The sequence below is a fragment of the Pelodiscus sinensis genome, chromosome 8 (genome assembly GCF_049634645.1).
Source record: "Pelodiscus sinensis isolate JC-2024 chromosome 8, ASM4963464v1, whole genome shotgun sequence".
Lineage (NCBI taxonomy): Eukaryota > Metazoa > Chordata > Testudines > Trionychidae > Pelodiscus > Pelodiscus sinensis.
This window is the reverse complement of record NC_134718.1, coordinates 23,185,782-23,207,805: the sequence shown is the minus strand read 5'-3', so window position 1 is coordinate 23,207,805 and position 22,024 is coordinate 23,185,782. Positions and strand designations below refer to the sequence as shown.

At 43.5% G+C, this 22,024-nt stretch overlaps 1 protein-coding gene across 10 annotated transcripts in view; it reads left to right on the top strand.

The window, feature by feature from the left end:
• Positions 1 to 22,024, top strand: part of RHOBTB1 (Rho related BTB domain containing 1) — a 114,179-nt gene that overhangs the window by 57,305 nt on the left and 34,850 nt on the right. For 6 of the 10 annotated variants that reach the window (XM_006113588.4, XM_075934866.1, XM_075934869.1 and 3 more), the window contains one exon: positions 14,407 to 14,592. In XM_006113588.4, the coding sequence (XP_006113650.2) occupies positions 14,407 to 14,592 (186 nt within the window). Of the gene's footprint in view, positions 1 to 3,084; positions 3,141 to 5,385; positions 5,501 to 14,406; positions 14,593 to 22,024 lie in introns of all 10 variants that reach the window. The other 4 variants (XM_075934871.1, XM_075934872.1, XM_075934873.1 and 1 more) reach the window with 2 other exon arrangements.

Below are 22,024 nucleotides of genomic sequence, written 5' to 3'. Positions count from 1 at the left end.
AAGTAGCAGTTCTGCAGAAAAGGACCTGGGGTTTCCAGTGCATGAGAAGCTGGATATGAGTCAACAGTGTGCCCTAGAAAGGATGTGGACATACTGGGCAACCAACATTATTACGGGCTGGAGCACATGACCTATGAGGAGAGACTAAGGGAATTAGATTTGTTTAGTCTGCAGAAGAGAAGAGTGAGGGGGGATTTGATAGCAGCCTTCAACTTTCTGAAGGGAGGTTCCAAAGAGGATGAAGAAAGGCTGTTCACAGCAGTGATGGATGGCAGAACAAGGAGCAGTGGTCTCAGGTTACAGTGTGGGAGATCTAGGTTGGATATTAGGGAAAACTATTTCACTAGGAGGGTGGTGCAGCACTGGAATGGGTTACCTAGGGAGGTGGTAGAATCTCTATCCCTAGAGGTTTTTAAGTCTCAGCTTGACAAAGCGCTGGCTGGGTTGATTTAGTTGGGATTGGTCCTGCCTTGGGCAAGGGACTGGACTTGATTAGCCCCTTGAGGTCTCTTCCAGCTCTATGATTCTATAAAAGGGGTTTATAAAAGTGGTTCTAAAAGCCTTCATTTACAACAGAGGAGAAATTATATTTTGGGTATGCTAAACCAGAGAAGGGACATCAAAGATGAAGTTTGGTGATGCAGTCACACTAGGGTTTCTTACCACTGAATGTATCTAATTTTGCTTTGCTTTCAAGTTTCCCACAATTTTATTTTTACTGGTGTGACGTAGTGGGGGTACTTGCTGGGCTGTGGTGACCTCTGCTGTCTGAAGCAAGACCCAGCAGGGAAAACCTCACTATGCAAAGGTGATGCCAAACCTGTTGAACCAGATAAACCCCATGGAGAGGAACAAAGGAAAGGGGAATGCTGCCCTGGCTGGGGGGCAGGGCTGGAGGAGAGTTAGTTAGAGTGGCTGGCTGGGAGCATGGAGGAGACAGCCTAGGGAAAGGGGCTGGAGTTTAGGGGCCCAGTCTCCCCCATCTCAAGGGGGCCTGAGGCATCCTAGCCCAGCTCTGTGACCAGATTACATCTGTGCTGTGCTGTATCCTGGAGAGGGAATAACATTCCTCTATTCCACCGGCTGGTGCAGTCTGTTTGTGCCATTTCGGGGCTGCAGGAGACGGGGGACCCCCAACGCGCCGTCACAACTGGCCCCCATGCTTGTGGAAAAGTCACACTCCTACATTTAGGGTGTGTCAAGTTTTGTTGACAGAATTTGTCAACACCCCAAAGTCAACAAAACAGAGGGTGTTCACACTTACTCTTTCAGTCAACAGATCATGTACACACTGGGGGCACCATCATCGACAGTGTGAGCAGTGCACTGTGGGTATGTATCCCACAGTGCAGTGTTGTGGGAAGGTGGAGCTGATGCCTGCAGATCTTGGGATTCTCTCTGAGTTCTTCCACAGCCTCGTCAGATGCTGGGAGCAAGCATCATAGCTCTGTGAGCTCTCCTTGCTGAGGAATGTCAAAGCAGCACAGTGTCTGTCCTCCTCCCCCTGCAGCAGCAGTCTGCCTGCCGCTATGTTCCTTATGCAAGACAGAACAGAAGCAGTCCAATAATTTGCTCTCCCTTTGTTCCCTAAACAGCAGCTCTCTCAGCTGTCATATATATAGAGCTCTGAAAAGGCACCAGAGGTCAAAACACTGAACAGAGCCATCAGGGCAGGCATTGCAGGATACTGGCAGAAGTCAGCTCTCTTGACAAAACAGAGTTTACACTGGCTCTTTGTCAACAATAAAGAGAGGTGGAAAGAAAAAAAAAACATCTCTCCTAGAGGTGGAAGCTTTTTATCACCAAAACTGGGTGTTTTTCCTGAAAAAAGTCTTATTGCAGTGAACAATGAGAGCATTCACAACTCCAAAAGGCAGTTTTTGGCGACAAAATTTGGTAGTGTAGCCAAAGCCTCATGATAGTGCCGAAGCCAGTCATTATTCACTTGAATCTCTACCTTCCTGGCCTCTTTCTTTGTGAGAAGACAAATCTTCCAATTATAACTTGCTATGCAGTTTGTTATTCTGTCGGCATTTACAAAAATCATACTTTTCTCTGTTGTACTCCCAGGTCTTTGGAACTCCTATTTCTCTTTATTTCTCTGACTTGCTTCATCATTTTAGACCCATCCTAAAATATTCTTTTCTTTTTCTTAATCTATTGCTTCAAATGGTTTGATAGCTAACCTCTTTTTCATCTCTTGAAAAATGAATGTTTTGTTTGTTGACCTGTTTGGGTTAGTGGGGGGTTGGTTTTTTTGGGGGGGGGTTGGTTTTGTTTTTATTTGTTTGTTTGTTGCTATGTTTATTGCTAAGCCTTTCTACTACTATTTCCCCTGGGCATTTGATCAAAGTCTGTTAAAATCTGGAGTATTTTTTGAAATATTGTCCCTATCCATGAACCAACTGCAAATGGTTACAAAATTAGTCTGAGTCTGTCCAGGCTGTCTGTCCTCTCTCTACTGGGAGTTCACCGCTACTGGTATTTATCATGTTCAGGAAGCAGCTCTCAGACCAACGTCTGGCCTCATTTCTCATTTTCCTCGAACTGTTGTTCCCCTTAAAGGGGATGTGTCATGGACAGGATTCCCTGTAAACTGGGCGGTCGGATGGTCACCCAGATGATTAGCAGAGCTAATCCCACCCTCAGCTAGGTTTGTGTTTTTAAAAAATAGCTTTGTTTTGATATTTGCCTTTCCAGCTCCCCTTTGTGCTGTATCTCGTTGGTTATATGTCCTGCAGAGAGAATAGTTATCCAGGCTTTTACATTGGAAAATGAGATATATTAAATATTTTTATGATACCTCAGTCATCTCTGGTTCTTTCTATATGCTCCATGAGTACATCAGAAGAAATATTGAAAAGGCTTAAAACATGTAATTTCTAGTGTGAGACTAGTTGGTAAAGAATGAGCAAAAATGCTCTTTTCACTTTATAAACATAGCCTTGGAATATGTGATATTTACATTTTTTAAAAGATAGTCGATACTCTTTTGTTGGTGATATTTTGTACTAAACCTGAAGTTACAGAATTTTTAGAAATAAGTCTGCATGCTACTCACCACAAAATCTGAATATATTTCAGGGTATTTTGACAGTTTCGCACATAACACCTGTACTTAAGAAGCTTCCCTGCTATCGGTAAAGTATAGAATTAATTGATTCTCCTGCTTATGTGTAGGGCACTGCATGGTCTTGCCCTGCCTTACTTGGAAACCTTTAGTTCTTCACATGTCAGGGCACTCCTTGCATTTTAGTCCATCAGACCTTCCATCTGTTGTCTGTTGCACAAAGGTCTCATTTTCTGATCATTCTGTTATGTTTACTTGTCACATACTAATTCCTTTTCACCTCATATGAAGGCTGCTATTGCATCTACTAAACTCTGAATCCACATAAAACTCTGCCTTGCTTATAGATATCTGCAGGGTGGGGGTTTTTTCAGCTCTGAGATACTTACAACTGAATGAAAATTTCTTTTACATAGTTGAGTGACCATAGCAGTCATGTTTTATACTGCCACAAATGAGATCTTGGGTTTAAATCTTGGAGTCAGCTTTTTGGTGCCTGAGCTGACAGGGCTTTGGAGCCTTGTGGAGCTGGTGTGCTCACTCCAAGCTCAGAGTAAGACTTATTTTGACTTAGCCATTTGAAAGGGACTACTTTTAAGTGTTATGTGGATAATTCACCTCCAGTCCCATCTCAGTCAGAAGAATGGCAGGCTTCAAAGGATGTGGTAAATCTGATGGGGAAATGTATGCTTTTATTTTTATTTAAGGCACAAAAATGATCTAGCAAATGAGGGAATGGAAGGAGAGCTATTGATGATGAATGGACTGCAAAGGATTCAGTAGTTCAGATTAACTCTATGGAATGTGAAATTACTCAGAATTCTTTGCTTCACAAAACAGATTCTGAACATACTCTGCCACTGTAATCTGGTGTTTTGCTTTTGCGCGCAGGGAATAGGGATGTTAAATATCAGTTAACTGAATAGTTGATGAAAAGAATTCATGAGGTTAAGTTACTTGACTATGCTGTAGTGCCCGGTGGTGGGGCTGGCAGCCAGTACATTCTGACCCCACTTCCAAGGAGCCATCTGCCATTCTGTGCTGCAACCTCTGATACAGAAGCAGCAGCCTGGGGTGCCAGGTGGGAGTTGGTCCACGAGGGGATCTAGTTTAAAAAACAGCTCACCTCACAGACCAGCTGCCTGTCACCCTGTGCTGCTGCCTCTGATAAAGAGGCAGCAACCCCTGTTGAGGGGGGTACTCTGAGCTCTTGGAGCCAGCATGAGCCAGAACTGAGTCAGGCTGCCTGCCCACCTGGCTCCTAATACATTTTAAATGCAGAGCCACAGCGGGGGTAGGTCCTGGACCCAGCACAAGCCAGGACTGAGCCAGGCTGCTGGCCAGCCAGCTAAAAAATGTACTGGTGGGAGCGGGAGGAATTCATGTAGTCTATAGCCTTAACCTATTATGTCCCTAGCAGGGAAAACCCAGAAGAAGTTTTGGTCTAACATTTGGTGTGGGTAAATGTGTACAATAACTTTGTGCTAAACTGAAATGTTTCTGGTTTAGTTGATCTACCCATAAAATTACTATATCAGAATGGCTTTTGGATCTCTTTATAAGCCATCTAAAAACAATCAATATGTTTGGTTTGTCCTCTAAAAAGAAAAGAAGATTACAGGTCTATAATGCTAGACTTTTTTTCCCCACCTGTGGTTTGTCAGCATTGATTTGCAGGTCAGTGAGTACCACAGAGGCAGAAATTTCTTGGGTCACTCCTCCTCATTTTGCTACCTTGCAAGTGCTTAGTTGTCTCCTACATCACAGCTCTGCTGTAATAAATCCCTTCCAATATTGCTTTTTGGTTGGCTGGAAGGTGACTCTAGAGAGCAATACAGAACCCCTTTGTTTGGGGACAAATCACCTGGCTATATGTCCACTTTCATTTATTGCCCCAAAATGACATGAGGGGATTGGAGAGAGAGAAAAAATTATAATGTGTAGGCTGAGATAGCATGCTTATAGTCCTCCAGTGAGGAGGTGGACATGTATGTAGGTAGCGGGATCTGAAAGAAATGTTCATAATTTACATCTATCACATTTTTAATATTTATGTTCCATTCTCTCCTATCTGACAGCCTGGCTGGATGGAAATAAACTATTTTGCCTCTTTTGGAGGTTCAGTATCTTTCCTTCTGCCATAGTATGCCAGTTGTTTTGCCGTTTAGTGTCATCCATAACCAGTATTGATAACTTGGATTAATATTTAATGTGGTTGAGACATTCCAAACCATAAGATGATAGAGATGTAAAATCTTGGTTAAAAAGTTAACCAGTTTAAGGTAATGTTTAACTGGTTAACCATGATCCTGCAGGTGGGGGAGCTGCTCCGGCCAGGCTGGACCACAAAGCACAGGTGGGGGGGCAGAAGGACTCCTTCAGCCGGCCAGGCCTGGTGGAGCAACCCCTTCCAATTAACCTGCTACCCCGGTAAGCATGCTGGTAAGGGTTAACCTTTTGCATTCTTATAAGGCAGATGAGAATTTCAGGTCCATATTTTAATATAGCTTTGTTTTTTATTAATAATTTACCTCTAACTTTTGATACATTTACTGCACCAGAAAATAAAAGATTTCATCGTTGAGTCAATGACATTAACTTTGTTTCCCTCAGTCTTTGCCACTGAATCTCAGTGTATGTCGACTACCTGCTTCCCAGCTAAATGTTATGATACACTTTGAAGAGTGGTCCATAATAGAAGTTCTTAGCTAGCCGTTAATACTAAAGCTAATAGAAATGCTTCTATCATTTATTATTAAAGTGGGAAGACTTTTCCCCTTCATTGTCTTGAATAAAATTTAACCTATAATGTTTAAAATCCACACACTGTGGAATAAACAATACTTTCAATAGAAAGTAGAATAAACCTTGATTGCAGTCCTTTTTCATTGTCTGAGCTGAGAGATGCCAAAGTAAACAAACCAAACTAAATCTAACTTCTCCTTGGATTTTTTTTTCCATTTTAATTGTCCCAGGTATTTTTAATAACTTTGAAAAGGATTTTAATGTATGGGGATGTTTAATGCATGCATTTCAATCAGTCCCTTTTAATTAACAAAAATTAAGCTTCAGAGAGGTAGCTGAGTTAATCTGTTTTGAATCTTGAATACTGCGTGTTATTTGCTTAAACGAAACACACAAGATCTTTTATAGGGGAAAAGGCAGTACACCGCATTTATTGAGAATACAACAGTTGGATATGCTTTTCAATCACTCATACACACAAACAACATACACCCAAAGTATCTCACCAGACGATGTCATAGTTACCAGTCCAGAGTCTGTATCAATCTAGTGGCCAGTTAGATTGAACACAGGGGGGAGCAGGGCCTTTTCGGTTGATCGATCCGATGCTTCTCTGGATTTAGTGTTGGCAAGACAAACCCAAATTTCAATAGCAAAGCACCCTGCTTTTATAATCCTTTTCTCTGTTGAAATCAATGTATTCTGCTGTGTCATTCTGTGAACGGAGTGTTATCTTGTTGATGTCAGTCGTTCCCAAACATCTCTTGAAGGCTCATCCTGTCCTGGATCGTTAATCAGTTGTTTTTAGGGGTGCCCGCCCTTCACCTTTAAAGCTGTCAATTCTGCCAATCTGATCCATTCTTGACCGTGGATATACACTGACGGTTTCTCTGCTCTTCGCAGTCTGTCTTTTACAGTTTGTCTTCACCCCACATTCTCCCCCTTCTCTCTTGACCATCTTGTTCTGAGAAATAACTTTGCACCTTATCTCGACACATTCATACCCATTTCACACACATAAGTAATGTTACAAAGGCTTTCAAGGCTATGCGGCACAGCATCAACATCTTCATTGGCAAGACAAAGGCATCGTAAATCAAGCAATTAAGGCCTCAGCCTTTAACATTGTTATAATCTTCATTAACACAGATAAAATATGAGATCCTGTCTCTTTACTTACTAAAACTTTAAAACAAGGAAATATAGGAGATATATACTTAACTAAAGGATTTGACTTACTACAATATTAAATATGATTATATGTATTACCTTACATTACTAAACCTAAAATACAAATATAAAAAAGAAGAAATAAAACTTTCAATCCTAACATGCGTACAGATGTGGTCTCCTCATCTCAAAAAAGATATACTGGCATTAGAAAAGGTTCAGAGAAGGGCAACTAAAATTATTAGAGGTTTGGAACGGGTCCCCTGTGCGGAGAGATTAAAGAGACTGGGACTTTTCAGCTTGGAAAAGAGGAGACTAAGGGGGGATATAATAGAGGTATATACAATCATGAGTGGTGTGGAGAAAGTGAATAAGGAAAAGCTGTTTGCGTATTCCCGTAATATAAGAACTAGGGGCCACCAAATGAAATTAATGGGCAGCAGGTTTAAAACAAATAAGAGGAGTTCTTCATACAGAACAGTCAACCTGTGGAACTCCTTGCCTGAGGAGATTGTGAATGCTAGGACTATAACAGGGTTTAAAAGAGAACTAGATGAATTCATGGAGGTTAAATCCATTAATAGCTATTAGCCAAGATGAGTAAGGAATGGTGTCCCTAGCCTCTGTTTGTCAGAGGGTGGAGATGGATGGCAGGAAAGAGATCACTTGATCATTACCTGTGCGGTTTACTCCCTCTGGGGCACCTGGCATTGGCCACTATCAACAGACAGGATACTGGGCTGGATGGACCTTCGGTCTGACCCAGTATGGCCATTCTTATGTTTCAGCAAAAACAGTGAGGAGTCCTTGTGGCACCTTATAGACTAACAGATTTATCTGGATATAATCTTTCATGGACTAGAACCCGCTTCATCAAATGCATGAAGTGAAAACTTCCATTTATCAGGATATATACACTTGTAAGGATTTGAGTGATACATCCACACATGTATCCACACATGACTATGTGGAGGATAAGGATGTAAAGGGTTACCCAGTAAGCATTGCCTTACTGGACTGCTTAATAGGATAAGCAGTTAACCAGCACCCAGCCCAGCTGGACCCACCATGCTGTGAGCACGGTTATCATTTTAAATGGGATTTTATATCCCGAGTGGAGGACCATTGTTAACAAGGCCAATTCAATCTGGATGGACGTGGTCTACTCCCAATTGTTGATAAGAAGGTGAGAATATCAAAAGAGGGAGAATTACTTTTTGTAGTGAGCTAGTCAGACCCAGTCCAATAGTGTCAAATTTGTATGTAAATTCCAGCTCTGCAGTTTCATGCTGCAGCCCGAACAGCAGCTTCTTCGTACGTATGCATGTACATATCCCTGCCGTACTGAAGTTTCTTCCGACAAAGCGGATTCCAGACCACAAAAAATTTGTACTTCAGTAGATAAGTAAAAGAGTGAATCTGTGTAGCCCCATGTTACCTTAACATTTCTATATATTAAAAAAAGTGTTTCCTGTGGAATGACAGTGATATCATCAGTTCACTCCACAGCCCACCCACCTACCTCCTCCCTCTCTCCCTCTTGCCCCCCAGCTTGATCCAGACCTCACTGCTTCCCCTCGCCACTTGGAATTGCTATTTTACGCCAAGCCCCTACTCTTCTTCCTCCACCCCCACCTCATAGGGCTTTCAATGCCAAGAAACATGGCACAGTAGCCAGCAGACCCCACATTGCAGCTGTGAGAGCCTAGGGGCCGGGAAGGGGGAGCGCAGCAGCCCAGGGACAGAGGCTCCCAGCTGGGCTTATGTGGCAGCAGCAGGCTCTTGGGGGCTCCCCCATTGCCAAGCTCTTGGTGAGCCAGAGAGTGGTGTCCGACCACCCGGAGTCCAGCTGCCCCTGTGGAGATTCACCCCTCCCAGCGGCTGCACTTACTGCAGCTGCCAAAGCACCCCCAAGTTGCCCGAGGGAGCCACTGCACCGACCTGTCTGCTCCTTCCCTTCTGCTCCCGGCTCTGTGGTCAGGGCTGGGGCAGTGAGCAGCACAGACGGGACCGCACAGGGCAGAGGACAGGACAGTGGCCCCCTGCGCTGCTGCTTTCCCCACTTCAGCAGGCTGCAGTGCCCCGGAGTGCTGCATGCACACAACTGCAGGCAGGCCCCCCTGCACCTCTACGGCCACCAGGATTGGAGCCAGGCCTGACATGCACCCTAGCTGGGAAATGAGGCTGGTGTGGGCAGAGAGAAAAAGGACCCTGGCTCGCAGGGGAGGGGGAGGGAGAAGGGACCCTGGTTGGTGGGGATCTGGGAGGGAGAAGGGACCTGGGCTGATGGAGGAGGGAGGGACCTGGGCTGGCGGGGAGAGGGAAGGGAGAGGAAGAAGGGACCCAGGCAGGTGGGTGGGGAGGGAGAAGGGACCTGGGCAGTAGATGAGGAAGGAGAAGGGCCCCCAGAGGAGGGGGGTCAGAGGGAGAAGGGGGACCCAGGCTGGTGGGGGAAAGTGGGAGAAGGGACTCGGGCTGGTGAGGAAGGGAGAGGGAGAAGAGACCTGGGCTGGTGCGGTGGGTGGAGGGATAAGGGGCCCAGGTTGGCTGGGAGAGGGAGAAGGGACCCAGGCTGATGCGGCTGCAGCCCAGCCCTCCCTGGTGTCCAGGGGGAGAGCCAGCATTGCCTACCCCCCATGAGGGGGGGTGGGCAAGCACAGTAAGTAGGGGACTGAGCCCCCCCAATAGCCATTTAAAAAATTGCCCCAACACAGTGCTTGTTTGGATGATTCTTCTTTCTTGCATTTTACCCTCACAACTCTTTAGATGGCCTAAATCCTCCCAGCCTTACTCACTGACTTCAGGGAAGCTGCCTGAGTAAGCATGATTTGTCTCTTTTCTTGGAGCTATCAGATCTGGTTCCTCTTCCCAGTCCCACCACCACTGGCCTGTTGTGTGAGGTCAGCAACTTTCTTGTGTGTCTGTTTCTTTCCTTGTCTGTTTAGCTTGTAAGTCGTTTATAATAAGGTCTGTTTCTATGTATTTGTACAGCAACAAGCTCAACAGGGATCCAGTCTTGGGGACACTAACCCCTAAGGATAAATCTATAGCATTTCCTTCGGGCCCCTTTTTTCACTCCACTAGAAAATACAACACAAAATGTTAGATTCCATAATTCCCAAGAAGGAAGCAGTGTCCCCCACACCTCAAGATTATGCTAGTGCTATTTTGATAGGTTCATCCAGTTTTTAATGGTAGCCTCTGATCATCAAACTGAGAGTGACTTACATTCTGTTCTGTTTTGCTGTAAAATCTGTTAGAAGATTAGCCACAGTTAGCATGAACTCAGCTGTCAGTCACACTTTTCTTTCTGACAATACTAATGAATTTGAATTTAAACAGCAACAGCAAAGACTGAAGCCAAACACTTTGAGAGTGCATATTACAGGTTTTCCCTTTCCTCTTTGTCAGTGTTCCTCAGAGCCCCCCTCACGTCACCATCACCATCGCTTCACCTTACTACTTTCCTTGTCCGTTGCCAAATTGTCAGACACTCATTGGGACTGGGCTGGCTCTAGCAAATGTATTGCACTCAAGGCCATCTCATTTTGGAGCAAGGGCCCAAAAGAATATGGAAGATCAATGTATTTGCTACCCTACCCCTTTTGTTTAACTGAGAATTTATTTAAATTTACGGTATCTTTTCTGAAGATATGATGCATGTGCTATAGTTTTATATAATGTGTACATTCAGAGCAAGAGCACCTCTCTTGTGTTAAATGTAAGCTCTCAGCAGTACTGCATAGCACGTGGCTATTTTTAGAAACTGTCTTGCTAGATATGTCCTCAATGAAATGTAGAAAGCAGCAATTCTGAGCAGATTCATTAATTATTTAAAAGGTCAACGTAGAAATTCACAGGTCTTGCTTAATCTATTCATTACACAAAATGCATACACAATAAATTTGTACTAAATTAAAGTTTAACAGAAATGAGAAGGGCAGTTTATTGCTGAGCTTAGCTGTTGACTATTCTGTTGATTACTCTTTAGGGATAACTCTTGTTTAAAAAAAATAAGTCCCCCTTCTCTCAATTCCTCTGAAAGCTACTCTTCAGCACTTTCCTTTTCCTAAGAGGGATAAGCAATTTATATTACGCTCGTGACGATCCAAAAATCTATCACCTGGGGGACCAAAAGCTGGGAGTCAGTTTCTAATAGCAGTCTCCCAAATCACAGAACAATGATATAAGTCCCATCAGGAAAGCTTTTAAGCGCATACTTAACATTGTGCTTTATGTGAATTGGTCCCCTAGTTTTGATAGAAGAACAGCACACAAAACAAAAGCTATACAGGTTGAATCTCTAGTCTGGTACCCTTGAGACCTGACCAGTACCGAACCTAGAGAAGGTCAATATTGTCAAGCAGCATTACCAACACTTCCACTGCTTACTGGGCTCTTAGAAGACATTTAGGAGTGAATTAGAGCTAAATAACAGCACAGAACACTGAGCGCCAGGACTGGGGGTTGTAAACAAACTTTATGGGACTGCGGGAAATTGGCCATACCCATAATAAGTGAACATCCAGCTAACAAAACTCATGCCAGACCACAGATGTTGCTGGACTAGAGAGGTTCAACCTGTATAGATAATTTGTTTGTTACAAAAAATTATCTTGATCCTTACATGTGCATGGACCCATACACACACTGTGATGATCTCTTATGAATTGTTTTTCCATATAGCTACAAATTGTCGGTGAATGTTATCAGTTTTTCATTCTATTTGTACTACGGTGGTTTTCGGGTAGTTTTGCCTGTTTCTATATTATTTTGAGGGTGAGAATAGGGATGGTAGGTAACTGAATAGTCATGTAACCTCATCAAATGTTAACGGTTACATGACTATTCGATAGTCCCCAGGGGCAGGGCCAGCAGCAAGTGCTCTCCCGGCCCTACTGTCAGGGAGCCCCCTCCCACACCGACTGCTGCCTCTATCTCACAGGCAGCAGTACAGGGAAGCAGCAGCCCCTGTCCGTGGGGTCCTGAGCTCCCCACAGACAAAGGCTGCTCCAATATCCCATGGAGCAGCCTCTGTCCACAATGAGCAAGCAGGCGGCTCTGCGGGAGCCAATATGCATGGACAGCTGGCTTGAAAGCTGGCTGCCCACATGTATTGCCTCCAGCTTTCCCTCCACCCGACACCCACAACCTCCACGCTGTTGCCTCTCTATCAGAGGTAGCAGTGCTGAAGGGAAGGGAGGAGACAGGCAGCTCCACCGATTCAGTGCTCATGAGGAGCTGGCTTTAAAGCTGGCTCCTCACAGGCATCAGCTCCACCTCCCACTTGCTGCCTCTGATACAGAGGCAACAGGAGGGGGGGAGTGCATAGATTAACCGATAAATCCAGGTTTTTTCGGTTAATCGTGTAGTTGTCTACATGTTGATGTCCTAGGTGAGATGTGTTTTGTGAATATTAAAGAAATAGTCAATGCTGGAAATAGTTCATTGGTTACAATCTTAAATATTTACAATTTTTTGTAAATTTATATTTAAATATATCTTGGAGCTTCTGTCTTGAAATATTTTCTGTGTGGGGTGAGTGTGTAACCCACACACCTAGGCTGCGTCTAAAATGGCATGATTTTGCGGAAATACTTTTAATGGAAAAGTTTTTCCGTTAAAAGTATTTCCGCAAAAGAGCATCTAGATTGGCAAGTGCCTTTGCGCAAAAGATTTGCTTTTGCGCAAAAGCATCCGTGCCCAGTATAGATGTGCTTTTGCGCAAGAAAGCTCCGATGGCCATTTTACCTGAGTACTGTAAGTGGCACCTAGACCACTGCAGCAGTTAAGATGAAGAGACCTCTGCAGCATGGGTTGGGAGCCAGCTGGCTCAGAGGGTAGAGGCTCCTATAGTCAGCTTCTCAGGTCCCAGGTTCAAATCCACCGTGGTGGTGGTTACAAGTGCATCCTTGTGTAGAGGTATAGGTAAATGTATTTCTTCATTAGTTTCAGGAATGTATCCAGTTTGCTTGTTTGGTTATCCTGAAGTAGGGATGTAAAATCCCGTATGATGGGCTAATCGGTTAAGTGCTATGTTTAATTGATTACCTGCTTGCACGGGGGCAGGCTGGAAGGCTAGGCTGGAGCATCCCCTCTGCCACCCTCCCCACACATACACCCCTGTCATGGACAGGGGCTAGTCTAACCAGGCTGGAGCACCTCTTGCCCACAACGGTCCCCTCCAGGCTGGAGTAGCCCCTTGCTTATGCCCCCATCATTTAACCATAACAGGTAAGTATCACCGTTAACCATTCACATCCCTACCCTGAAGCCTTTAATGTTTTTACTAACTTGGTAAGTAATGTTTTGGGGTTCAGCTCAGACGAGTAAGAAGCTGTGCTTTGTAACCATGGTGTGTCTATGCTTTTCTAGCTTGATTCAGAACCTGACATGAGCAGCATGTTCTCATAGCATGATTTAACTGTTGTTCAAAGTGTTTCTCACCAGTTCTCATTTCCAGCATGATTAACCAGACTGGCTAGGACCCTTCACAAAGATCACAGTGCACAGTTCCTTTGTCTCTTAGGTGAAGGATGACATTTTTTTCTTCTCTCTGTTTATATTTGCCAAAATATGCTGATCCTGCTTCAAAGGCAGGGTGGCTTCCTGAGAGTGCCATCTCCATCAAACTTGTTAAGTAATCTTTTCACCACTTAGTCTCCTGCTGGCTTTGTTTACCATGCATGTAAATGGGCTTTGCTTTGTCTTTGGTCACACCTTGCTTAATTTACATTGGAGACACATTCAGGCAGGTGGAATAATATTCCTTTGTCTGGAACTGGCATACCTTAGGCACTAATAGCCAAATACATGTTAAGAACGTATTTCCAGCACATATCTGTGAAATCCTTTGTGGGTTTGCCGTACATATATCATGCAAGAATATTAATGATCAGAGTTATTGCTGTGCAGTGATATTACATGCCACTTTTTACTTGTATATATCATATCATGACCACAGTGTGCCAGCTGACACTTGGATGCTCCTAAAGTGGAAATGACCTGATAATATGAAACTTCAGTGGCACTGACCAGAAGTGGTTTGCAAGTAGTGACAATCCCACAGAGTTAAAATGCAAAATAGCAAACTCTAGCTACTGTAAACTGGTACAGAATAGACCAACACTCTGCTTGTACATGCACATAACTTACCTTAAGTCTGGAATGAAGAAGCTTCCTATGTTTGATACATTGTGTTCATATGCTGTTGTGGTGGACTGTGTAGTTTTTATCAACCTCCTGCATGAATAAGATGTATTCTAACATCAGGGATTTAGTAAATTTTTGAAAATGTAGTTGAGCAGTCTCAGCAAGGATTAATGAGAATATGTGATGCTTTAATGGAAAGATTAATTTTGATTACAAGTACATGTGTGTGTACAGATATATATTTTTTCATCTCTTGATTTTGTTTTTAGATCTGATGTAGTTGTTCTGTGTTTTTCAATTGCTAATCCTAATTCCTTGAATCATGTAAAAACAATGTGGTATCAAGAAATCAAGCACTTTTGTCCTCGCACACCTGTTATTCTGGTTGGCTGCCAATTGGATCTTCGTTACGCTGATCTTGAAGCTGTTAATCGAGCCAGAAGGCCTTTAGCAAGGTAATTAAAACAAAATAACATTTTAAAAGTGTGACTGTTTTCTCCCCCATGCTTTATGAAATTGGCTTATGAGTATAACTATGCATAACTCAAAGATGCTTTGGACAAAACACCTCATGTAACCTATCAATTTTAATGTTACAATCTGCTGAATCTGTATCTCTTATTTGATGCATGTATCATTCTTGTATGTAAAGTTAGAAATATGAAGTATGGGAATGAGAGCCATCAGTGGTTCTCAGGAAGGCTTACCCACTGAGTGATCCACTTAAGGACTTGTAAACAGCCTTGTTTTGTCCTGGAAGTCCTACAGTGATTGGACTGTAAGACATGTGACCATGCTAACTGGTACTAGGATTCCATTTTGACCAGGTAATTTCTGCCCAAGGAAAAGTATTTAAGCAGTGGGCAGCTATCAGTCCTTTAGTCTTTGGCTGTCCTGGGAAAGGGCCTGGCACACTAAGAGTGCATCTACACAGCAGGGCTTCACTCGAAATAAGCTATGCAAATTGAGTTATGTCAAATGCGTAGCTTATTTCGAAATTGGGAGTGTCTACACAACACTTATTTTGAAATAGAGCACTCTTCCTCTGACTTCCCTTACTCCTCATACAATGAGAGTTACAGGAGTTGGAGTAAGAAGTCCTCCAGCTTGACAGTATTTTGACATTATTTTGAAATAACTGCCTGCTGTGTAGATGCAGACTAAGTTATTTCAAAATAATGTTGTTGTGTAGACATACCTTAGGATACAAAGAGATCTGGAGACCAAGTCTAAGTAAAAGATCATCTTTGACTTGAAGGTTTGCCTAAAATAAGAACAGTTTTAACATAAGAAACTGTTTGCAATAAGTTTTAGTGTATTAGAACTAACTGAGTTTTCTTTTCATTTAATTTTGATCTGTCTTCACTTGCAGCCACTTAAATCCTACTGATTCTACATAATAAAATCATTTTTGTTTACTATCAGGCCTGGTGTAAGTAATTGTTACCTGGGGAGCGGGCAACGTTCATATCCTTCTTTCATTGATAAAGGAATGAGCTTTCATTGTGTAAAAACCTTATGCAAAGAAAGACTGATTTACTTGGGGTTTTGATCCCTTTTTTTAAGGGTTGGTTTCCTGAGTGCTGTGCCCAAGAACTGCATTCTCCCAAAGCTGAAGTGGTTCAGTGTCTGAATTGCTCTTCAAGGGAGGTGGTTAACTCAGATCTGCTTTGTCTTGGGGAGACCAGAGAATCTGGCCCAGCAGAACAGAGTGGTGGGGATCCCCAGAGAGCAAGAAGGCAGGTGTCAATGATATGATCAACACACCAGGGAACACGCCCAAGGGGGTCTTCTGTGACTGCCCCCTTTACAAAAAGGTTCTAGGCTTTAATCAAATATACTATTTTTCTAAAAAGAAATTATGTTCTTATCCAGTATTGTCTGTTTCTTAGTTTTCCATTTTATAAAATGAGGATGAATAATGCTATTTCATATCCTGTCTGTTTTCTTGTCCATAGTGTAAGATCTTAATAAGTTAAATGCTCTTTGACAATGCATTTTCTACAATGCCTAATACATTACACTAATATCTGAATAGCAAGCAGCAGAGATTTTGTATATGTGTTTTGCCATTTAAACGTATGCATCATGAGATAATGTACGATTCCTATCAGCTGCTACTTTAGCCAGATATACCATGCCTTTTTTTATTCTCAGTTTGGCATTTGATAGTTAGTTTGTTTTTTGAAACTGTAACCCTGTAAGCACAGAGCAAAGAGCCTAGCTATTACATAGACAAAAACACCACATTAAAATAAAGTTATCAAGGCTATGTCTAGACTACATCCCTCTGTCGAAAGAGGAACATAAATGAGCCTGATTGAAAGTGCAAATGAAGCACAAATTTAAATATCCAGTGCTTCATTTGCATGTTCGTGTCCAATCACTGTTTTGAAGAAGGATATTTCGAAAGTGAAACTGCTATCTAGACGTGGGTTCTTTCGAAAGAAAAAAAAAACCTTTTTCAAAAGATCCTGTACTCATCATCTTTTGAGAAGTACAGGATCTTTCAAAAAGGGGTGGGGGTTCAAAAGAACCACGACTAGATAGCAGTTTCACTTTCGAAATGCCCTTTTTCGAAAGAACATTGTGACATGGTTATACAAATGAAGCACGGGATATTTAAATCCCAGCTTCATTTGCACTTTTGATCTGCCTAATTTACATCCCTCTTTCAAAAGAGGGATGTAATTTAGACATATCCTTAGATTGCAAAGTCAAGCATATAAAAGTTAGAAACATGTATATTTACCATTGACCTTACTACTTTAATTCTCTCCCTTTTATGCATCCAATCTGTGCATTGAATTACTTTTAGGACCCGTAGAAAAAATACTATATGATCATGTAACTTAAAGACTTACGCATCGGGTGAGTCTGAATTAAGGTTTTAGAAGCATCTGTAAATCCTGGCATTCCCTAGCTTTCAGATATTTAAGTGTCAATCTAAGCACTATCCTCTTTTCACCTGTAATAGTATTTCCAAATAATCTGGTTTTCTAAAACAAAACAGTTTTTTGTACTGAAACTAAAACACCCCTCCATCACGATTATCAGCAGGATTTGAACCCTAAACCTCTATCACAGGCTTTCACTACTTGAATTATGGGACTGGCAACATTAGCTGGCAGAAGAAGGCGGCTCTTATTTGACTTGAGAATAAGCCACTGGTCAGTTGACTAGTCCAATTCTTTCTTGCCCCTAGTGCCCCGCAGGAATGGGAGTATTGTATTGTATACAGAGTCTGGAGGAAGGAGTTGTGGTCTGATGGAATCATAGAATCATAGAATACTAGGACTGAAAGGGACCTCAAGAGGTTATCGAGTCCAGTCCCCTGCCCCCGTGGCAGACAAAATACTGTCTAGACCAGTGGTCCCCAACTCAGTGCCTGCGGGCACCATGGCGCCCACCAGGGGATTTATGTGCGCCCGCCGAAACATCTGGTCTGGCCCCGCCACTGGTGCGTGGCACATGTGTGGTGCTGGCCCCAGGCACGTGGCGCATGGGCAGCCTCAGCCCCGGATGTGCAGCACATGCGTGGTGCCGGCCCCGGGCATGTGGCGCATGCGTGGCCCCACCCCCGGAAGTGCGGTGTGTGAGCGGCCCCTGTGTGAGCGGCCCTGGGCGCCCGGCAGCCACGAAAGGTTGGGGACCACTGGTCTAGACCATCCCTCATAGACATTTATCTAACCTACTCTTAAACATCGCCAGAGATGGGGATTCCACAACCTCCCTGGGCAATTTATTCCAGTGTTTAACTACCCTGACAGTTAGGAACTGTTTCCTAATGGCCAACCTAAACCTCTCTCGCTGCAGTTTAAGCCCATTGCTTCTTGTTCTATCCTCAGAGGCCAAGATGAACAAGTTTTCTCCCTCCTCCTTATGACACCCTTTTAGATACCTGAAAACGGCTATCGTGTCCCCCCTCAGTCTTCTCTTTTCTAAACTAAACAAACCCAGTTCTTTCAGCCTTCCTTCATACGTCATGTTCTCTAGATCTTTAATCATTCTTGTTGCTCTTCTCTGGACCCTCTCCAATTTCTCCACATCTTTCTTGAAATGCGGTGCCCAGAACTGGACACAATACTCCAACTGAAGCCTAACCAGCGCAGAGTAGAGCGGAAGAATGACTTCTCGTGTCTTGCTCAAAACACACCTGTTAATGCATCCCAGAATCATGTTTGCTTTTTTTTCAACATCATCACACTGCTGACTCATATTCAGCTTGTGGCCCACTTAACCCCTAGATCCCTTTCTGCCGTACTCCTTCCTAGACAGTCGCTTCCCATTCTGTATGTGTGAAACTGATTGTTCCTTCCTAAGTGGAGCACTTTCCATTTGTCTTTATTAAACTTCATCCTGTTTACCTCAGACCATTTCTCCAATTTGTCCAGATCATTTTGAATTATGACCCTATCCTCCAGAGCAGTTGCAACCCCTCCCAGCTTGGTATCATCTGCAAACTTAATAAGCGTTCTTTCTATGCCAATATCTAAATCATTGATGAATATATTGAACAGAGCCAGTCCCAAAACAGACCCCTGCGGAACCCCACTTGTTATACCTTTCCAGCAGGATTGTGAACCATTAATAACTACTCTCTGAGTACGGTTATCCAGCCAGTTATGCACCACCTTATAGTAACCCCATCTAAGTTGTATTTGCCTAGTTTATCAATAAGAATATCATGCAAGACCGTATCAAACGCCTTACTAAAGTCTACGTATACAACATTCACCGCTTCTCCCTTATCCACAAGACTCGTTATCCTATCAAAGACAGCTATCAGATTGGTTTGACATGATTTATTCTTTACAAATCCATATTGGCTGTACCCTATCACCATGCCACCTTCCAAGCGTTTACAGATTATTTCCTTAATTACGTGCTCCATTATCTTCCCTGGCACAGAAGTTAAACTAACTGGTCTGTAGTTTCCTGGGTTGTTCTTATTTCCCTTTTTATAGATGGGCACTATATTTGCCCTTTTCCAGGCCTCTGGAATCTCTGCTGTCTCCCATGATTTTCCAAAGATGATAGCTAGAGGCTCAGATACCTCCTCTATCAGCTCCTTGAGTATTCTAGGATGCATTTCATCAGGCCCTGGTGACTTGCAGGCATCTAACTTTTCTAGATGAGTTTTAACTTGTTCTTTTTTTATTTTACCTTCTAAACCTCCCCCCTTCCCATAAACATTCACTATGTTAGGCATTCCTTCAGACTTCTTGGTGAAGACCGAAACAAGAGGCTGACAAAGGAGGTGCTGTTGTCATCATGAACAGGCCTGACTACCTAAAGGAGGCTGCCAGACAACTCTCCAATACCAAATTCTACAGGACCCTTTCCTCAGATCCCACTAAGGAATACACTAAGAAACTGCACCGTCTGCTCAGGACACTCCCTAAACAAACACAGGAACAAATCGACACACCTTTAGAGCCCCGACCAGGGTTGTTCTATCTATTACCCAAGATCCACAAACCTGGAAATCCCGGACGCCCCATCATCTTGGGCATTGGCACTCTTACTGAAGGACTGTCTGGCTATGTGGACTCTCTACTCAGACCCTACGCCAACAGCACTCCCAGTTACCTTCGTGACACTACGGATTTCCTGAGAAAACTACAATGCATAGGTGATCTTCCAGAAAACACCATCCTAGCCACCATGGATGTAGAGGCTCTCTACACAAACATCCCACATGCAGATGGAGTACAAGCTGTCAGGAACAATATTCCTGATGATGCCACAGCACAACTGGTGGCTGAACTCTGTGAATTTATCCTCACACACAACTATTTCAGATTTGGTGACAACATATACCTCCAGACCAGTGGCACTGCTATGGGCACCCGCATGGCCCCACAATACGCCAACATTTTTATGGCTGACCTGGAACAACGCTTCCTCAGCTCTCGTCCACTTACACCCCTTCTCTACCTACGCTACATCGATGACATCTTCATCATCTGGACCCATGGGAAGGAGACTCTGGAAGAATTTCACCATGATTTCAACAGCTTCCACCCCACCATCAACCTCAGCATGGACCAATCTACACGGGAGGTCCATTTCCTGGACACCACGATACAAATAAGTGACGGTCATATCAATACCACTCTATACCGAAAACCTACTGACCGCTATACTTACCTGCATGCCTCCAGTTTCCATCCCGGACACATCACACGATCCATTGTTTACAGCCAAGCACTGAGGTACAACCGCATATGCTCCAACCCCTCAGACAGAGACCTACACCTACAAGATCTTCAACAAGCATTCTGTAAACTGCGATACCCACACGAGGAAGTGAGGAGACAGATTGACAGAGCCAGACGTGTACCCAGAAGCCTCCTGCTACGGGACAAGCCCAAGAAAGAAACGGACAGAACACCACTGGCCATCACCTACAGTCCCCAGCTAAAACCTCTCCAACGCATCATTAGTGATCTTCAACCCATCCTGGACAATGATCCCTCACTTTCACAGGCCTTGGGAGGTAGGCCGGTCCTTGCCCACAGACAACCCACCAACCTGAAGCATATTCTCACCAGCAACTACACACCGCACCATAATAACTCGAACTCAGGAACCAATCCTTGCAACAAACCTCGGTGCCAACTCTGCCCACATATATACACCAGCAACACCATCACAGGACCTAACCAGATCAGCCATACTGTCACTGGTACATTCTCCTGCACATCCACCAACGTAATATATGCCATCATGTGCCAACAATGCCCCACTGCTATATACATCGGCCAAACAGGACAGTCCCTACGTAAAAGAATCAATGGACGCAAATCTGATATTAGGAATGGCAACATACAAAAACCTGTAGGGGAACACTTCAATCTTCCTGGACACACAATTGCAGATCTAAAAGTAGCCATCCTGCAGCAAAAAAACTTCAGGACCAGACTTCAAAGAGAAACTGCTGAGCTACAGTTCATCTTTAAGTTTGACACAATCAACTCTGGATTAAACAAAGACTGTGAATGGCTTGCTAACTACAAAAGCAGCTTCTGCTCTCTTGGAATTCACACCTCCAGATCATCTGCTAGAAGTGGGCCTCATCCTCCTTGATTGGATCTACCTCGTCATCTCCAGCCTGATCCTGGCCTTCATATTTATTCCTGCCTCTGGAAATTTCCACTACATGCATCTGATGAAGTGGGTCTTTGCCCAGGAAAGCTTATGCTCCTACACTTCAGTTAGTCTATAAGGTGCCACAAGACTCCTCGTCGCTTTTGCAGATTCAGACTAACACGGCTATCCCTCTGATACTTAACAAAGAAGTCATTAAGCATCTCTGCCATTTCCAAGTTTTCTGTTACTGTTTCTCCCTCCTCACTGACCAGTGGGCCTACCCTGTCCTTGGTCTTCCTCATCCTTCTCATGTATTTATAAAAAGTCTTCTTGTTCCCCTTTATTCCCGTAGCTAGTTTGAGCTCATTTTGTGCCTTTGCCTTTCTAATCTTGCCCCTGCATTCCTGTGTTGTTTGCCTATATTCATTCTTTGTAATTTGTCCTACTTTCCATTTTTATATGACTCTTTTTTTTATTTTTAGATCATGCAAGATCTCGTGGTTAAGCCAAGGCGGTCTTTTGCCATGTTTTCTATCTTTCCGACACAGCAGAATAGCTTGCTTTGGGCCCTTAACGATGTCCCTTTGAAAAACTGCCAGTTCTCCTCAGTTGTTTTTCCCCTCACTCTTGATTCCCATGGGACCTTACCTTTCAGCTCTTTGAGCTTACCAAAATCCGCCTTCCCAAAATCCATTGTCTCTATTTTGCTGTTCTCCCTTTTACTCTTCCTTGGAATTGTGAACTCTATGATTTCATGATCACTTTCACCCAAGCTGCCTTCCACTTTCAAAT